Source organism: Pavona decussata, unplaced genomic scaffold, assembly GCF_977016875.1.
Source record: "Pavona decussata unplaced genomic scaffold, jaPavDecu1.1 SCAFFOLD_193, whole genome shotgun sequence".
Taxonomy (NCBI): domain Eukaryota; kingdom Metazoa; phylum Cnidaria; class Anthozoa; order Scleractinia; family Agariciidae; genus Pavona; species Pavona decussata.
Window position 1 is genome coordinate 641,485 of NW_028145602.1, and position 19,857 is coordinate 661,341.

Below are 19,857 nucleotides of genomic sequence, written 5' to 3' on the forward strand. Positions count from 1 at the left end.
CAGCGATGGATTAAAAAGCCGAGGAACCCTGGGGTGGATTTTGGTTTTCAGCCTGGGTACTTGCATGCAGGCGAGGGACACGTGATCCACTTGCCCTCCTTTTACTGGATGAAGACATATGCTTAATTAAAGGTTAGCTAATGTCACTAATGCGAAAGCGCAAGTGCGCTAAAGTAGACAACGGTACTTTTGTCCTTGGTAAAGGATGTCAGTAAAATGAGGAATGGGGGATGGGAAATTGAAAATGGGATTTTTTTTTTTTTAGATTGTTTATAATGCGGAAAAGATATTTTTTTTTAGCGGCGTTTATCGGTTTCCACGCTTTTGAAAACGCTCTGCGCCAAAATAAAAGGAAAGGAATAAATTGATGATAACGGGGTCATAACGGGAAAATACACCTGCCTTGTTTCGTCATTTCACTGTCTGAAGCTCAGCAAATAACTAAAACAATTTCATAGATATTGTCAATCAAGTTTTCAGAGGCGGGAATAATTTTGGTTATCATCAAGAATCGTGGCCTCGGCCGGGCGTTCGGTCCGACATGGAAGTTCATGAGTTGGTTGCATCACGCGCACGTGGGATAGAGATCATGGGCCTTTACTGTTCTTATATACATCAATGACCTGGCTAATTGTACGAAGGACCTATCTACAATTTTCTTTGCTGATGATACGAATCTTTTTAGTTCCGGGAAAGACATATATCAGAGATAGAATCAAACATTAATAGAGAATTAATTAAGGCTCAAAATGGTTAAAAGCAATCAACTTACTCTAAATGTTAAGAAATCAAATTTTATTGTCTTTAAATCTCGTAATAAAAAGCTCAAAAAGGAGCTTAATATTAAATTGAATAACAATACTTTGGAAAGAGCTAAACAAACGAAGTTTTTGGGAATCATAGTAGATGAACACTTGACATGAAAAAATCACATTGATTATGTTACTTTGAAAATAATAAGAATTTGTGGAATTCTCCAAAGAATTCTTTTTCTTCTTAACCAATCAACACTAAAATTATTATATTATAGCTTAATATACCCTTGCCTACACTATGGGAATATAGTTTTGGCTAATATTTCAGTCCTACACAATTGGAAAAATTATTTAGCTCCAAAGGAAAATTTTAAGAATCATCACTTTTTTTCTTTATAATACACCATCTCTTCCACTTTTTAATAAGTTGGAAATTCTAAACATACACCAAATAAATGATCTCTTGATTTCTTCATGCAGATATAGCATGGTCAACAACGCCCTACCACCTAATTTTAATAATTTTTGTGTTATTAACGCAGAACTTCATAATTATCAACAAGAAGTTCAAGAAAGCTACATAAAACTTTTACTAGGACAAATTATAGTGTTTATTCAACTCGCAACAAAGCAGATCATACTTGGAAAAATATTCCTACACCAAGCAAGCAATCAAATAATATTAAGAATAAGTTATTGATTTCTGGTGGTTAACGCTGTTGGACAATTTTACTTTATTATTCTCTCTACTGGTAATACTGAAACAATGATTAGATTAAGCCTTGGCTACTTATAGTTAATGTATACGTACAATACCATTAACAAGCAATGTACGTACCGATACCTATTAATTAATTTTAAAATTATGCGTTTTTAATAAGGGGACTGCCTTGTAAAATCCTGCAAAGGATTTCTTAAGTTTCCCTCCCGAATAGTTATCTTATTTTGTCACATTTCACGCTGTAAATGATTTATTAATGGGTAAATAATCAATCAATCAATCAATCAATCAATCAATCAATCAATCAATCAAGTATAGTTCCTAAATGAGGGCGAGGTTGCCGAGACCTCCTGTCAAGCGAGGAGCGATGCATTGCCAAAAATATGGTGCCAGAAAACAGCGTCGTAACTACTACAGGCTATTGTCTTTTAGCTGACCGCTGGGTTTAAGTATGCATTGTAAACACTAAAGAGGGAAAGAGTAGGAGGGATCGCGGGCGCACACAAACACACGGTGTGTGCCCGGAAAACGTATTTATAGCAATGATTGTCACGTAACGAAAAGCACCACGATTACTGCAAACGGAAAAATGTAATTTACATTTATGCTTTCTTCAATGAATGAGTACATATATGACAATAGTGCAAAATAATTCTGGCTTTTCAATGATAACGCAAGACTTCTCAAATTTTCTTTCAAGCTAAGAACAGCGAATGGTAAATGTAGGATAAGCATGGCCACATGGTCATCTCTACCGTTTGCCGTAATCGGGGTGCTTAACTGTCTCTAATGACGACCACTGAGGACCAGATAGTAATAGAGTGCATAGGTCAAAATATGATTTTGCAAGTTGTTAAAATTTTAGCTGTTGAAAGAGATTATAGGTTGTGTTGAGTAGGCGTGTTCCGCTGTCCAGTGATGCTAAAGATCTACGTCATGTTATTCTAACGTACACCTTGAAGAGAAATACAGCGATATCTGAACTTGGAATAGTGGCAAACAGTCGCTTCGTGATCAGTCGTGTTCCTCGTGAGACTCATAAGCATGCACACGCCGACCATTTTCATCACCCTTCCACCAAAGCGGCCTCAAACCATTTAATATCACGAACAACAAACTCAGCATGTCCGCCAAAACAGCCATCCACAACGAAGTTTTCCCAGCAAGCGCCGTAATCACGATAGCTAGTTTGACAGCCACAGAGAGGGCGATGTTTTCAGCCACTACACGGCGAACGAAGCGACCAAGTTTAACCAGTTCTGGAATTTTGGCCAAGTTGTTACTCATCAGAGCTACATCCGCAGCCTCCACTGCTAAAGCTGTTCCTCCAGCGCCCATTGCAATCCCAACATTCGCTGCAGCAAGAGCTGGACCATCGTTGACGCCATCACCGACCATACCCACAATGCTCTTGTTCCTATCACTTGATTTGATAACATTGTAGCGGCGGCAAAAACAGCAACTGCATAAAAAACACCTTCTGGGCTGATCATTATCAAACGCCGCGTCACCAGTGCTTTTTAATCCCGTTTGTCTGTCTGTGATCCAGTCTAGCTTGTCCTGCGGTTTCATTTCAGCAATGCACTCGTCCAGGTCTAATTCACCCTTCACAGCCATGGCTGTCCGCGTGCTGTCACCTGTGATCATAGCAGACTGGACACGAAGTTTCCTCAGCCAAGCAAGTGTGCCATAACTGTGCGGTCTGATCTTATCAGCAAGAGCGATCATCAATGCCAGTGTACCGTCTACACACACGAAGATCACCGTCTTACTCTCGTTGCACCACATGGTAAACTTGTCTTCCATGTATCTGTTCAGTGTTTTGCCAGCGATGTGATGAAGAAATTCATAGTTGCCAATCTGAACCAGATGACCATCAACGATACCGGAAATGCCTTGGCCTTCGTGAAGCTCAAAGCGTGACACTTCCGGTAAACCGGCGCTTTGCGAATAAGCCATTTCGGTGGCACAACCAACAAACTCGCTTACTATGGCCGCCGCAAGAGGGTGGCTGGACTTGCTCTCCAGTACTGCGGCCAAGCGTAGGGCAGCTCGTTCGTGCACCCCAAAAGAACATTCGATGCCAACTACTTGAAACTTTCCTTCAGTCAGAGTTCCTGTTTTATCAAACGCAAGAACTTCAAGCCGAGCAAGCGTCTCCAGATGAACTCCCCCTTTAATCAAAGCTCCTTTCCGGGCAGCCGCAGTGATGCCACAAACCACAGCAATCGGGGTGGACATGACCAGGGCGCAGGGGCAAGCAATAACCAGAAGTACAAGCGCTCGCCTGCCCCACTCTCTCAGCTCTTGCAAATACGTGCCCACATTTGCCGCTCCAAGAATAGCGGGGACAACTACAACTAGTGCTGCTGCAATCACCACAGCCGGTGTATAGTACTTGGCAAACCGGTTTATAGCAATTTCGGTCCTGGCTGAGCCAGTTTGAGCTTCTTGGACAAGTTTCGCAACCTTGGAGAGTGTAGAAGAAGTTGAGTCAGTTGTTGTCTCAACTTCCAGGTAGCCATTTTGATTGACAGTGCCGCTAAAAACTTTTGAACCCATTGTTTTGTCAACAGGCACAGCTTCACCAGAGACCGAACTCTCATCCACTGCAGCTCGGCCACTCACCACAACACCATCCAATGGAATCAATTCACCCGGTTTGACGGCGATTGCTGTGCCTATGGTAACTGCTTCTACTGGGACACATTCACCTGTGCTTACTAATATCGCCACTTGAGGTGTTTCGAGCATGAGACCAGAGATAGTCCGTTGAACCTTGTACATGCTGAACTCCAGCATAGCTTCAGCAAGTGAGAACACGTATACAACAACGGCACCTTCAACCCACTCCTGAAGGGCCAGTGTTCCTGCAATGGCTATGAGCATCAGGATGTTCATGTCTACTTTGCAAGTCTTGACAGACATGAATGCTTTTTTTAACATTGGAGCAACACCGAACACGATTTCTGCGATGGCCACCCATTGATACCAAGATGTCTTAGCAAAGAAAGCAGCAACAGCTACTATGAAAAAGACGCTTTGAATCAAAATATAGATTAAAAAAGATGACAACTTAAAAGGAAGGCTTTCACTCCGGCCATCTGGCTGAATGAAACCGGTTTCCATGATGCTCGATCCCAGGTGCACGCGGTTGAGTTTGCCAACAAGCTCGGTGGGTGATGTCACTTCCGGATCATGACGAACGTACACCACGCGACCGATAACATTAACTGCAGTAGACTCCACGCCCTCCAGTGATTCCAAGGTTTCTTGAACGAGTTTTCTTTCCTTTGCGCAACAAATGTTCTGGACTCGCAATTTAGTTGTCTTCTGGCGCTTCAACGGTTTCTTTTCACTGCTATCGCTGACCTCCAGGCGTGACTGCTGGGTACCTGAATCTTGCCTTGATGAGGGGGTCTTCCTTTCTTCGGTACACAAATCTTTTCCATCATCGGAGACTTCGGGTAATTCGTTGATTATTAATTCGTGACTCATGGTTGGTGCGGTCTGTAAATAAGAATTCTCAAACTCATTAATAATTCATTAACTGATGTCGTAATCAGGGTTAGCTAATACTACATATGCGTGATGATGTCACAAATTTTCATCATCATACATCCAAAGCGAGGCTTGGTAGTGATCTGAGATTCTGTTTTGTTAACTCATAGAGGAATAGAAAAGGTTTAGGCGTGTCATTGTTGATTTTTCGTTTAAAATGCCTCACTGCACTAGGCATTGCTTATGGGTGTAACAATTCTTTCGTCACGTCTTTACGTCGGTTACCATGGACGACCAATAACTTCTTTCAAAAAGGTTTGCCAAGATTCGAAAAACCAACACGCCAGTGAACGAATAAATGAGGATTTTTGGGCGATCACTTTGAAGCTTGCTGTTTCCTGTTGCTGTTCAATATTGTCTCAATCCACGCTTTACTTTTGGCAGACGTAATACCGCGAGAGTTTAAGTTAACGACTTGGGTCGCTGATACACCAATAAAGGTATTTAGACTCCTCTAAGGAAATAAAGCAACTCAAATACGACAAAATTTCGGCATGGAAAATCTGTCTATCCACACTAAACGTTTGATCTTCCATTAAGTCTAAAGGGGAAAAAAAACTTACGGATTTAAATAACTGATTTAGTATTTAGTGAGGCTATCAGAATTTCTACTTACGACTGGGTGATAATCAACCAAGAACATCAATAAAGAGCCGAACAAAACAAAAGCGACTTTCTAGAATACCTCTTAAGTTGGAAACAAGAGATTAAAATGATTGTGCTGACAAACTTCATTCGAGTTTTAAAAATTCACAGCAGCGCGTAGGCTCTGCTTTTCATTGGCAAAGTGATTTGTAGTGTGGATAAGAAGCTAATTTCTTAAGAAACTATGGTGTTGCGTCCGTTGGGGAGTGGAGACGAATGTTTGGTTTTATCAACAGAGCCAAGGTAATTTTGCGGCGAGGGTAAGAGGAGGAATGAGTTTGCGGAACGGCATGTGGCACGACGTGTGAAATGGCATAATTATGCGAAATATGAGATATGTGGAATGACTTAAAGAAATAAATTAAATAAAGCGCGCGTCCAGTGTTTTCGCACCAATTTTATAAGAGCAGCACTTTTTTCGATGTTGCGGACTCTGGCCAAACATTAAACAACTAAACAACACATCGAGGATTAGAAAACAAAGGCCTGGGATAGAACATGTCTGGTCGCTGGTTAGGAAGAAGTTAGAGTGAAGAAATCGATGAAAACTGTTTATAGTTTTCGCATTTAAAGAACTATGAATAAATTAAATTTAAAGTTGCAAAAAGAACGTGGCAGCGGTTAATAGCCTGGACAAAAAGCAACGGCAAACTAGAGAAATACTCGAGAAATACCATTTCCAATACCAAAACTATTATGTGCGAAATTTTAAATTTAAACTCGGTCATTTATGGGACTCTGTGAACATTAAACACTTACATAATGTTACGAATATAAACAATTTGTAATTACTCATGGTAAAAATTTGTTCTACGTTTTCTCACTTTACATTTTCGTCGAGCTACGTACGCAAGTCACTGTTGAGCCGCTGAGCTAGCTAGCTATTCAATACGACGATTAATACATGATATGTTAGTTCAGTTACGCCTTAACCTGCGATCAGGCGTTCTTTTTTTCGGGGGAGCGCAAAAGTGTGACAGCACTCCCGGAAGACTGCGTAAGACACCCTAGAAAAAGGAAGCATCGAGCAAAACACTCGCAAATTCCCTATATACTCCCATTTTTACTGGAATGTATGCCAAGTTGGACCATCGAAGCTAATCGAACTCAATCAAAGGACAATTGGGTTCGATTGCTTCAATTTTTTTTGTGAGAGTTTGATTGTGTTCGATTGTCAAACTCAATTGAATCCAATCGTTCAATTAAGTTCGATTAATGAAACGTTCGATTTGGTTCGAGTAGTTTCATTGGGACTAATGCGAAAATAATGTTTCTTATTGGAGATTGATTTACTTTCAAGATAAGTCATTTCCAGAACCTCAAAAAAATAAATGACTCATTATCGTTGAGACTAAAGTTAATATCATTGAAATACAAATTTGACATGGAAAGGTATTCACAGAAATACTCCTCTGTCAAAATTCATCATTACCACTGGAACCACAAATACTCCTTTGTCGCCAAAATCCATCATTATCTTAGATACACTTCATGGTTACAAAATCCGACGTGTTTAGTAAGGGAGTAATGTTTTATTTTGTTTGTTCATCCTGTGCGTGACATTTTCGGTTGAACTACATCACGTTTATTGCAAATAAAAAGTGATGCTTTAGAATCTCAGCGAGTCTTTCTTCGTTCACCTGTCATCAAAGGCTGAACTAACGTGCATGCTCAGATACTCCTAATACAACGACGCCCAAGTATACGCTCCCTCAGCGGCTTGTCTTTTTTTTTTTTAATAAAAATTAAAGATTATAGATTAAAGACATATCTTCCATACTGACATTTTGTCGTATTCAAGTTGCTTTGTTTCTGAGCCCAAATACTTCTATATATCAGCGACCCAAGTGGCTAATTGAACTCTCGCGGTATGATGTCTGGCGTAAGTAAACAGCGTTTCGGTGGATTGAGACAATATCAGTTGAATAGTTTGTTCATAAACTAAGTTGTGCTCTGTTGGATAAAGATAAGGGTGTTTCCTTGACCGGAATGGTTGAGCTAATGCAGCCTAATACCCTTATTTCTGGGCTTGCTCTGAAAGAAATTTCAGCTTTTTCACTGGTAACACGATCTGGGCGCACGATCGAGTCGCAACACACACCTGTGAAATCCAACACAATTATTTTTGCTAAAAATAAATTCGCTTGAGGAAATCTCGATAAAGTTGCGTATATTTTCACTAGAGCACCATTTTCCTGTGGTAGACTAAGTACAGTAACCTTCATAGTCATCAAACACAATTACAAAATATTTTGCTAATGACGCACCATCGCGAATATTGCGCTTGTGGAACATGCCAAACTACACGATTATATAAAAAAAAAAAACAGAATAAACTAACACAAAAATCAGAAAAATCACTGCATTTACCACAAGAGGTACGAAAGTAGAGCAACTGCTTTCCATTTTGCTTTGTTGACAATCTGTCCATTCGTCCATTTGGTATCATTGAATATCTCTTGCTTTTTCTTTGAGTTCGCGCACCGACCCGTTCCGAAAGCACTCAACATCTGTTTTAGTGTGGGTCTGCCGCATACGGCGTGTGTATTTGTATGTGGAATGAACGTACTAGACGACATTTCTTGTCACTTTAACTCAGTCCCGCCTTCTAAGCTAAACTGCAAGCAGTCCCTTTCTGGATAGTCGAGCGATAGCCGAGCGCGAAAAAACTGGAGGGAACGAGCGGAGTCTCATCTCGTTTATTTCTCCCGCCGCGCTGTGAGCGCACCCTCTCGACTAACCAGAAAGGGACTGCTTGCAGTCTACTTCTAAACAAAACAGCAACGAAATATTGTCTTGCTTGAGTGTCAAAAACCATCATTTTATAGTCACCAATGAGAGGCCGCTTCAAATCGCAAGATAAACAGTGTCTTGATCGTTACTAGTGATCACTCCAGAAATCACGCTTTGATCGAATTTTGTCTCATAGATTCATTCGTTTTTTCAACTTACTTCAACGCTTGTGTTATGGGTATCCCTCGATGCGATATTAGGATATAACTATCCTCAAAGGTTCAATTCACCAAAACAAGCAAAAGCGTCCCGTTCATACCGTATTTGGCTGCTACGTGCTCGCTCGCTGTAGAGAGCAAACGTGAGATTTACGGTTTTGTTTTCTTGAAAAATTGAGTACATATATAGACGAGAATAGTGCGAAATGATGATCACCTTTGATGTGAACGCATTACTTCTGAGAAACTGAAAACAGCGAGCGGCGAATGAAGTGTAAACATAGTCACGTGGTCATCTCTGCCACCAAAACAAAGGCATTAAATTATTCCCCTTACGGTTTCAAGTCGTAAATCATTGCCGCATTTAAAATGTCACTCAGCTAGACAACACTGTAAATTTTTAGTAACTTGGTTGAATCACACAACACCAAGAAGCTCCTGACGCACCAGATTTCGCAACGGCTGAAATCATCCTTTACTTTCCAGAAAATTATCACCGCCACTCGGGAACACCAGTTTCTTACATATCAAAAATATTTGCTGCGAAGTTTATGAACATTACTACGTACCCATACCATTTAAAAGAACGACAACTTAAACTTTGTCACGTTCGCGATCCCTCCACGGATACAGCAGAGATTAATAGGCCCAGACTTGCCCAATACTTAGCGCACGCGCAGTAGACCCCTATTTGCTTGAGACTTACGAAGAAATCCTATTTTATACCTTTGGCTCCGCCTAAGAAATTAAACACAACATATACGTGTGGCTTTACAATCAATGAGGAGCCATGCAAATTACACACTAAACGTTTGATCTTTTATTAATTCTCAAGAGAAAAGAAACTCCTTGGATTTAAATTTTGTTCAGCTGATTAAGTATTTAGTGAAGCTATCAGAATTTCTCGTTACGACTGGGTGATAATCAACGAAAAACATCAATAAAGAGCCGAGTAAAGCAAAGCTTGCTTTCTAGAATACTTCTTCCATTGGAAACCAGGGATCAATGCGATTGTGCTGACAAACTTCACTCGACTTAAATTTACAGCGGCGCATGGCAGGTTCTGCTTTTCGTTGGCAAAGTGATTTGCAGTGTAGATAAGGAACTACAGTCGGACCTCTATTAAGCGGCCACCTATTAGGCGACCACTCTCCATTAAGCCCTGGTCAAACGGAGCATGATAGTCAATGATAGTTGATGATAGTCGATGATAGTTAAAGCGCGCGCACTCGTTTGACCACCAACTATCATGCGCTATCATCGACTATCATCAACTATCATTCACTTTGAGCATGTTAAAAATCTTCATGATAGTTGATGATAGTTTTTCTCGTTTGATCACGCGCATGATAGTTGATGATAGTTCTTCGGTCAGCTGTTTTCTCCCCGGGGGGGGGGGGGGGTACTTCCATATATAGAATAAGAATAGAATACGAACCTTTATTGATTTATGACGCTCAGGGTAGCCCCTTCAGATGCAAAGAGCTGTCTGTTATCCGATGGGAGCCCTGAGCACAACAATGTTCTAAAACTATAATATACATATACATTAAACTAATACCGATAACAATATAGATAGAAAACTATGTACGAATAAAAATTTAGAAACAAATAAATACGAAATACCATCAAGATAGTTCGTTAAAAAGAGTGCAACCATAGTAGTAGAAAGATCGTTTTGCGATCTCAGTCCTCACAGCAGGCGGATGTAAAAGGTTGCTTTGTCTAGTGGCGCGCGCATGGATTGTATTATTTCGTTTAAAATATCCTTTAAAATATTGGGGACATTGACCTTGCAGGTATTTCTTAACAAGTTTAAAAACAGTTTTACGACGGCGTTCCTCCAGTGCGGGCCAATTCAGAACGTCCATTGCCGGGTTGCTGCGCACAGTTCTTGCAACTATTCTGGCAGCCCGGTTTAAGAGGGCTTCAAGGCTTTGTTTGTGACCTTGTCCGCAGCAGCCCTACACACTTACACAGTATTCTGAAATTGGCCTAATCAGACTACAATAAACTATATTTGCACTCTCTCTAGTGAGGCTTCTACGAAGCCTGCTGAGCATTCCTACGCGTTTTCCCGCCTTTGAAATAAGGTGCTTAATTTGCTCGTTCCAGCTAAGGCGGTCATCAAAGACTATGCCGAGATAAGTGAAGTGAAAAACCCGCTTAATAACATTGTTGTTTAAAGTAATAGAAAAAGAGTTTACGGCAGATAATCTAGGGGCAGTTCCGAAAAGCATTACCCACCATTTTGGTAAAATTGCTTTTGGGGCTCTAAAGAAGAGCTAACATCTTTCGAAATGAGAAGCAAAACATTACAACCAGCAACGAGCGTTCTGGCTTCCGCGTTAAATTTTGCTCTCCTCGCAGCGAGTTTATTTACGACATAATCGAGATCTCGCACGCGCTAGAATAAATGGAAAATTTCATCTTTCTTTCTGTGGTTTAACTGTTGAACAAAATTCCCGCAAAATAAAGCAAAGTGTATGTATTTTCTGGATGTGAACGTTCACTGTGAAATATGCGCATATTCGCGATTTTGCGAAACAAAAGAGCTAAAAGGAGAAAACAATAGCGTGCTGCATTCATTGTTTAGTTTGCCACCTACAACATATTAAGAGTGATTGTCAGTAAAAATCAAAGAAATCGTGGCCACGGTCAAAAAATCAATTTCGCTCATAGTTTGTCCGTTTGAAGGCCTAAGTAAGTAACTGAAGGATATGAGATTAGTTTTTTGAAATATTCCATTTAACGGCAGAAAACCACGAAAAACGGTCACCCTACCGGAAGCTCGGATTTCACCTAGCGGAAACTCGAAATTTTACACTTTTCAGCTTCTCGCTACACAGACGTTTACTTAGCTGTGAATCTTTCTTAAGTATAATTGAATACATTGATTCTTCCTTAGTCAAACCATGGCAATAATTTTTATCTCTACTCATTTGTGAGCGAACTGAGACCCGATTAACAAGACACACTTTTCTCATTTACGCGAAGGTGTAAAATAATCCAAACTCAGCGGCGAAAAAAGCTGACCGGTAGTTCTTCAAATCCTCTGATATTATAACCAAAGACAGTACAGTCATTGCGTTTAAGGTCTACGTTTTTAAATCTTTAGGATCTAGTAGCACTTTTGCATGAACGCCGATCAAAATTCGATAAAATTCCAATTGAGCGCCTTTGAAATCTACAACTCTACATAACAAAGCACTATTGAATAAATTAACTCCTCGGCCAAAGTTTGTACATAAAACATGAGGGTTTTACTTTTTTAGCGGTTTGAACCGTTTTAAAGTATTTATTGATGTTAAATATTGTCTACACAGGTAAAACAAACCATGAAACGCCAAAATTACCACGAGCTGAAATTAAATCTCACAGGCTCGCTCCCTAATCTGTGTCACGCACGAGCGACTTAGCTACAATTAGTACAGTAACAAACAGATATTTACATCTGTTGATTTAAAACAAGTTTTATTTTAAAATATCTTACTCAACGATGTGCCAGGTTCCCCAGTTAACTTGCTGAAATAAAAATAAAAGAAAATATCAATTCAAACTGAAAGGATTATAATTGATTTTATTAAGAATGAGAAGCTTTATGCCGTCGATAGCCAATCAGAAGTACCTGTTCTCACGAAAATTGCATCCTTCTCTTAATAAATAAATAAATAAATAAATAAATAAATAAATAAATAAATAAATAAATAAATAAATAAATAAATTGAATTATCTTTATCTGTGAAACATTGCATCTAAAACCAGTGTTTATTGTCGGGGAAGTTCATAGAACAACGATGTCTTGTTCGTCCTTGAATATTGTTGGTGGGATTTGCGGCGCAGACGAACGCACAAGTTCTTCAACTTCCGTCACGCCAATCACGCGGTGTAACAGGGATATCAAAAATCACAAAAAGTCGTTGAAATTTTCCGGAATTGAAACGGAGGTAGAATTAATTTTGGCGAGATGTGGATGTTTTCAGAAGCCGGCGAATTTATCGGATATGACTATCTGTCCGGTTCATCGTGCCAAGTTAGGTATAGGTTGGCGAAGGACGGGTAATCTTTGCACCATCCCAGAAGTTGTTTCTGGTCACTGCAAGGAGCTGAGGAAGGCACCCGCACTGGAAAAAGGAATAAATTTATTCCAATCCATGAAGATATTTGAACAAAGTACATTAACTCCTACTAACCGAATTCCAGGTCCGTACTGTAAGTTACAGACCGTGAAACGAGGCTAGTAAGATATTTATTATGTGTGTGAGGTCAATCGGGCGCGCGGGAATGGAAACTAGTTAAAGTTTAGCGGGCTGCGCGTACGAACTGAGAGATAAAAAAAAACACATTGCGTACATGTGGGTAGTGCTGTGCACGCGCTGCGGACCTGTTTGTTATGGACACTCACTCACTCGCTCACTTGCTCACTCACTCACTCACTCACTCACTCACTCACTCACTCACTCACTCACTCACTCACTCACATACCTGGCGACAAAGCGGGTAGGGCACTAAACAGTGCACACACTAATATAAGCGCAATCCATAAAAAAAAAAAAATGAGAGGCATGAAATAAAGGTTGTTATAAAAATATTGGATTGGATAACTGAATGAAGAGATAAGTAATGAAATGACCCTCACCACCCCTACTTATTTCTCTCCGTCGTTTAAACAAATAATTCTTTTATATAATCTTAAGTTATCAGAATGAATATACTAAAAAAAATTCATTGGAGACAGTTTCTGTTTGGTAGAACATCAAATAGTTGGTTGCTTACCTGAGCCCACAGGGACGAGCTGTTTTGAAAGCTCAAATATCTTCATGGATTGGAATAAATTTATTCCTTTTTCCAGTGCGGGTGCCTTCCTCAGCTCCTTGCAGTGACCAGAAACAACTTCTGGGATGGCGCAAAGATTACCCGTCCTCCGCCAACCTATACCTAACTTGGCACGATGAACCGGACAGATAGTCATATCCGATAAATTCGCCGGCTTCTGAAAACATCCACATCTCGCCAAAATTAATTCTACCTCCGTTTCAATTCCGGAAAATTTCAACGACTTTTTGTGATTTTTGATATCCCTGTTACACCGCGTGATTGGCGTGACGGAAGTTGAAGAACTTGTGCGTTCGTCTGCGCCGCAAATCCCATCAACAATATTCAAGAACGAACAAGATATCGTTGTTCTATGAACTTCCCCGACAATAAACTCTGGTTTTAGATGCAATGCTTCACAGATAAAGTTAATTCGATTTATTTATTTATTTATTTATTTATTTATTTATTTATTTATTTGGAGAACGATGCAATTTTCGTGAGAACAGGTACTTCTGATTGGTTATCGACGGCATAAAGCTTCTCATTAATAAAATCAATTCTCGGTTTTCACGTGACGTCACCAAATTTTAGAATTCAAAACTGGGAGGCCTACAAAATTTTTACCTTCATTCAAGGAAAGATTACCTAAAAATATGTCTGTTCACAATTTCTTAGCTCGATGTCGTGCTTCCTTTTGAAAATAGAACAGTTTCAATTTCCGAGTTTCCATCGTGCGTGACATAAGGAGGACGGCCGTGACAGAGCTTTTCCGTATCTTAAAAATGACTCTTCGACTGATTTTCAGCATTCTAAACAATTTAAGTTTGAGGAGAAATATTAATCTAAACATTCGAAAATTCACAAGGGCAAACAAACCTCTTTTCTGGCAAAAGTGAACTCCAGATGTTTTTTCGTATTTCCGGCCGCCATGTTTGTGCCCCGCAGAGGGACACAAACATGGCGTCTCCATACTAAGCTCTATAAATTTATGTGGAATATTTTGTCAAATAACTCGAGTACGGAATGCCGCACAGACCTGAGACTTGGACAGATGCCTTATTAATTTATCCTCTATACCATGTCAATTTCTTGACTTCATTCATGGAATGGTTTCGATTTTTTTTTTCAATGGCGTGACAGTGAAAACCGAGAATTCTAATCCTTTCAGTTTGAATTGATATTTTCTTTTATTTTTATTTCAGCAAGTTAACTGGGGAACCTGGCACATCGTTGAGTAAGATATTTTAAAATAAGAGTAGTTTTAAATCAACAGATGTAAATATCTGTTTGTTACTGTACTAATTGTAGCTAAGTCGCTCGTGCGTGACACAGTTTAGGGAGCGAGCCTGTGAGATTTAATTTCAGCTCGTGGTAATTTTGGCGTTTCATGGTTTGTTTTACCTTTGTAGACAATATTTAACATCAATAAATACTTTAAAACGGTTCAAACCGCTAAAAAAGTAAAACCCTCATGTTTTATGTACAAACTTTGGCCGAGGAGTTAATTTATTCAATAGTGCTTTGTTATGTAGAGTTGTAGATTTCAAAGGCGCTCAATTGGAATTTTATCGAATTTTGATCGGCGTTCATGCAAAAGTGCTACTAGATCCTAAAGATTTAAAAACGTAGACCAAAAAATCAATGACTGAACTGTCTTTGGTTATAATATCAGAGGATTTGAAGAACTACCGGTCAGCTTTTTTCGCCGCTGAGTTTGGATTATTTTACACCTTCGCGTAAATGAGAAAAGTGTGTCTTGTTAATCGGGTCTCAGTTCGCTCACAAATGAGTAGAGATAAAAATTATTGCCATGGTTTGACTAAGGAAGAATCAATGTATTCAATTATACTTAAGAAAGATTCACAGCTAAGTAAACGTCTGTGTAGCGAGAAGCTGAAAAGTGTAAAATTTCGAGTTTCCGCTAGGTGAAATCCGAGCTTCCGGTAGGGTGACCGTTTTTCATGGTTTTCTGCCGTTAAATGGAATATTTCAAAAAACTAATCACATATCCTTCAGTTACTTACTTAGGCCTTCAAACTGACAAAGTATGAGCAAAATCAATTTTTTGACCGTGGCCACGTTTTTTGAATTTTGCTCGATTTTTACTGACATTTACTCTTAATGAGCTTCGTCGTGCGTTCTTGGCAACCAATGGCTGAAGCGCTTTCATAGAGTCTCTGCATGATTGCGCGTAATGTGACAGAACTACGAACTTTGTTGAACTGGAAGTAAATATCCCGAGAACAATAGGCATTCTGCGCGATGAGCTTCAGTTTTTGATACGTTAATAAACAGACTATTGAAAGAAAGCCAGTGTTCAATTTTAGACAGATCAGCAATCAGCTTGTCTTGAAAAATAGAGACTTTAGAGGATGAGCAGTATAAAACAATTTCATCAGCGTACATCAAAATACTGCATTCGGACACTTCCTCCGGTAAATCATTAATGTGTAGAATAAACAAAAGTGGACCGAGGATAGAACCTTGAGGCACTCCAACAGAGATGGCTTCCGGAGTAGAAGTCACCCCTTGAAACTCGACAACCTGGGAGCGGTTCGACAGGTAGTCCGTAAACCAGCCATGCTCTTTATCCACAATCCCCAAATTGGAAAGCTTGTCCAGAAGTACCGCATGATCCACAGTGTCGAAAGCTTTACGAAGGTCAATAAACACAGCACCAGTTAATTGGCCTTGGTCCATGTTTCTATGGGCTATGTAGGTACGTGCTGCGAGATAGAGTATGGTTTTTGAGGTTCTCAGTCCTTAAATAAGGTATCATTTTTTCCTCATTTATCAACGCGTTCCTGGATTAGTCCTTAGATAGGGTACCTAAATTGTATCGGTTAAATTGAAGCTTTTAAGCGCCACGTTTTACGAAAAAGAAATGGCTTTTCAAAACTGAAGTGTCCGCTGAAGTGTTAAAAATAAGAAAAGCGATTTTCATAGAGATTTGTGTTTATCCGTGCACATTAGCCGTTGTTTGGGTCCCTTGAATAGGGTGTCATTTTTCGGGTTCGGTCCTTAAAAAGGGTATCCGTTTTCCCTTTCTTTACCCTTAAATAGGACCAGTCAGGGTTCGAGAACCTTCGCGGCACACCCCTATCGAAAATTTTCGGAGGTACCCCCCCGGGTGTTTTCTCCACCAGCGCTTTCAAGATCAATTTTTACTTCTTCCAAGAACTGAAGGAAAACGAAGCAGGCAGCTGCTTTCTTTCGCCGCGAAAACTCCATCCCTGCGAAGTTTTGTTTGCGATGTCAACACTCGGCAGGTGCCTGACATTAGAGGCTCACGGTAAACTGTCGTCAGTTATCACGAGTTTCTTTGAGCCGTTTGACCACCCACTTGATTGTTGATAATAGTGGATGATGGTTTTGACTATCATCAACTATCATCGACTATCATGCGCCGTCTGACCAGAGCTTTAAGCGGCCACTTTCCACTTGAGAACCTAATTAAGAACCTACTTACCCTAAATTTCCAACCACTACCCCAAAATACAAGAACCTATTTTGCCAGACTTCACTGAGAAATGTAGGTTCTTACATGCGGGTTTTTACTGTAATGGCAGTGTAATTAACTGAGAAAGTAACACCAAATGATAGGCGCATATTTGGTTTACAATCCAGTCCAAAAATACTCATAAAGGGACACTGTCAGCTTTGGGACGGTGCTGACCTGGACACTAGTTTTGTGAGTATATGCGAATACATCAAGAAATCCGCTTCAATCTTCTCCAGTGGTTTATTCGATTTTCAATCTTTTACTGGAAACCTGTTTCTGAGTATGCTTTTACTCATCCTACAATATTATTTTATCATATTTGGTTAAAAACAGTAGGGATCGCCTCTCCATAGGATCCTGAAAAGAATAGCTGGGAAACGTGTAGGCGCCGGACGCAAGAAATCGCGTGCGTTGACCAAAACAAAATGCCTATACTGGCATTTACGCGTGATGCTGATTCATTTATTCCAGTTGTATGCTTCGCAGATTGATAAAACTATCCTTGCTAATGGAATTTGTTTGAGTCACGATGATCGCGTTATGTTGTTTCCCTTGTTGTTGTACTGGAAATCCATAAGTGACTACGATAACGTAAGCTTTAGCCTGCGTAGCTGGCGGTATTGTAGGCGCGCGTGAGCCGCTAGAAGCGAGCGGCGAAACCGCGAGGAGAATGGAGAGGGGGTCTTTAAATACTTTCTCGTGGCTTCGCCGCTCGCTTTAAGCAGCTCCGCCGCCAAAACTTTATCAGTTCACGCGTGCCTACAATACCGCCAGCTACGCAGGCTACGTAAGCTTATATAAATGACCTCTTCTCAGTCTCATCGTGGTTCTACAACTGTCAAACAAAGCATGCATGATTCCTTCGCCAGAAACTCTCCAATTTCCGCCGTGTTAAATATCTAGTACGGTGTTCGAGGAGTATCACCAAATGAATTATCTCCTTTGATACTTGTCTTGTTTTCTTCTTGCTGCAAATATCAATTTTGATTGCAAACTTCCTTCAATTTGATTACAAAAAATTCGCTTTGATTTATTTGATTTGATTTTTCATTTTATTTTATTTTTTCTTGAATTATTTTTTTTAATTTTTTTGGTTTCATATTTGATTTCCCAAGTTTGTTTTTGATTTCTAAAATGAGTGTTTGATTTCTAAAATTTGTCCGTTTGATTTCTAAAATGATTTTTTTTTATTTCCAAAATTTGTCCGTTTGATTGCTAAAATGGTGTTTGATTTCCAAAATTTGCCCGTTTGATTTCTAAAATGAGTGTTTGATTTCCAAAATTTGTCCATTTGATTTCTAAAATGAGTGCTTGATTTCCAAAATTTGCCCGTTTTTGGGGGGGAGCGTTGCGTGACAGCCCAAAAAACGGGCTGGGAGGGCGACTACCTTGTACCCAGATTGACTTTCGACATCATCCATCATTCCTCCAGAAAACAGATATGCTTACAAAGAACACGATCTCCCAATAACACCACATTTATTATATTGAGATGCTTGATTGGTTAAGATTGTGACTTTTCAATAGTAAATTTTCAATCATTTTATAAGTTGTCAATGATATGGTAAGATTACAGCAATTTGACAAAAAGCAGAAGTTCTCGTGAAGCAATGAGAATTGAATGAAAGTACAACTCATATGAAATGAAATAAAGTAAAAATACAACGGGTATTACCCGTATAAATGAAAAGCAGACATATACCACAGAACGGCTCATTTAGCAAACAAATTACAATAATTTACTTACTAGCACGTACAAACGAATTCTTCGTTTAATTAAATAGATATTTATGGACACGATTAGGACGCGAGATTACGTAGGCTTCACGCACGCAATTTGAAAAGACTTTTAACTCATGTTTGCTATTGATTTCTGTTTTCAAATTGAAGGTAAAAACATAAGCATCAAAGCATCCGTATAAAGCTCCAAATATTCCCCTGTATAGTAGTCAGGTTGTCACTTAGCAATCAAACAACCCATTTCAAGTACACACTAGTCTAAAGTCCTTCACGTTACCCCCCCCCCCCCCCTTCTAATAAGATTAAATTTAGAGATACAGTTTTTTCACTTATTTTTATATTTTAGACGGACGTTCAATATTTATGCGGAAAGAAATGTTCTGAATATCTCTTCATCTCTTTTGTAGATTGAATGGCATAGAAGAGACTCGACCAGCCAAAAGAGCTAGACATACGGTAGAGGGTACTGCAGGCTGTCGACGCGCGAATTATCTGAATGAATTGTTACTTGAATGAAGCCAGAATCTTTTCTTGCGGAGGATCAGACAAGTTCCACAACATTTAAATTGGTAAACTGGCGTATCCCATACACTAATTCAGAGCAGTGAAAGACTAGATCACTGAGCTTATAAACAATAAACATGCAGTTTCAATTGTTTAGTTTTTCACTTACTTTTCACATCTGCTGGTGCTTACAATTGAAATATCGGGAAGATTTCTGCCTTTTCCCAATGGAGTCGAAGTCAATTGACCTCGCATTAATCATGACACAAGACATGCGCGCTCGACAAACAGTTGAGTACGTATACAGCTGTTTCGACAAAGGTTGTCCAAAAAAGCGTAAAAGCGTACGCGATAATGCCGAAAGGAGGTCTGGGAATAACCCAATAAATTTCAATAAAAGCTCAGAATCCATATTGCCCGCCATCTCAAGTCTTCGCTATATGGTCGAGACATTATGGATTCTGCGCTTTTATTGAAATTTATTGGGTATTTCTCAGACTACCTTTCGGCATTGTCGCGTACGCTTTAACGCTGTTTTAGACAACCTTTGTCGAAATAGCTGTATCTATGTGTTTTCACTGGTTTCATGTTACGGCCTGTTCCAGGCCTGGAACAGGCTAATTTCATGCCTGATCCACCGCACGTGCGATTCAGCAGCCT

The 19,857-nt window shown here is 39.7% G+C and overlaps 1 protein-coding gene across 1 annotated transcript; it reads right to left on the reverse strand.

The window, feature by feature from the left end:
• Positions 1-780: 780 nt before the first annotated feature.
• On the reverse strand, positions 781-19,729 carry LOC146461896 (uncharacterized). The gene is made up of 2 exons (XM_085086244.1): positions 19,367-19,729; positions 781-4,986 (listed from the first exon to the last, which is right to left on the reverse strand). The coding sequence occupies exon 2, from the start codon at positions 4,972-4,974 to the stop codon at positions 2,491-2,493; it is 2,484 nt and encodes an 827-aa protein (XP_084942370.1). The 5' UTR covers positions 4,975-4,986; positions 19,367-19,729; the 3' UTR covers positions 781-2,490.
• Positions 19,730-19,857: the final 128 nt, after the last annotated feature.

Coding starts and splice junctions, on each gene's coding strand:
- LOC146461896 (XM_085086244.1), bottom strand. CDS start 4,974: ATGAGTCACGAATTAATAATCAACGAATTACCCGAAGTCTCCGATGAT.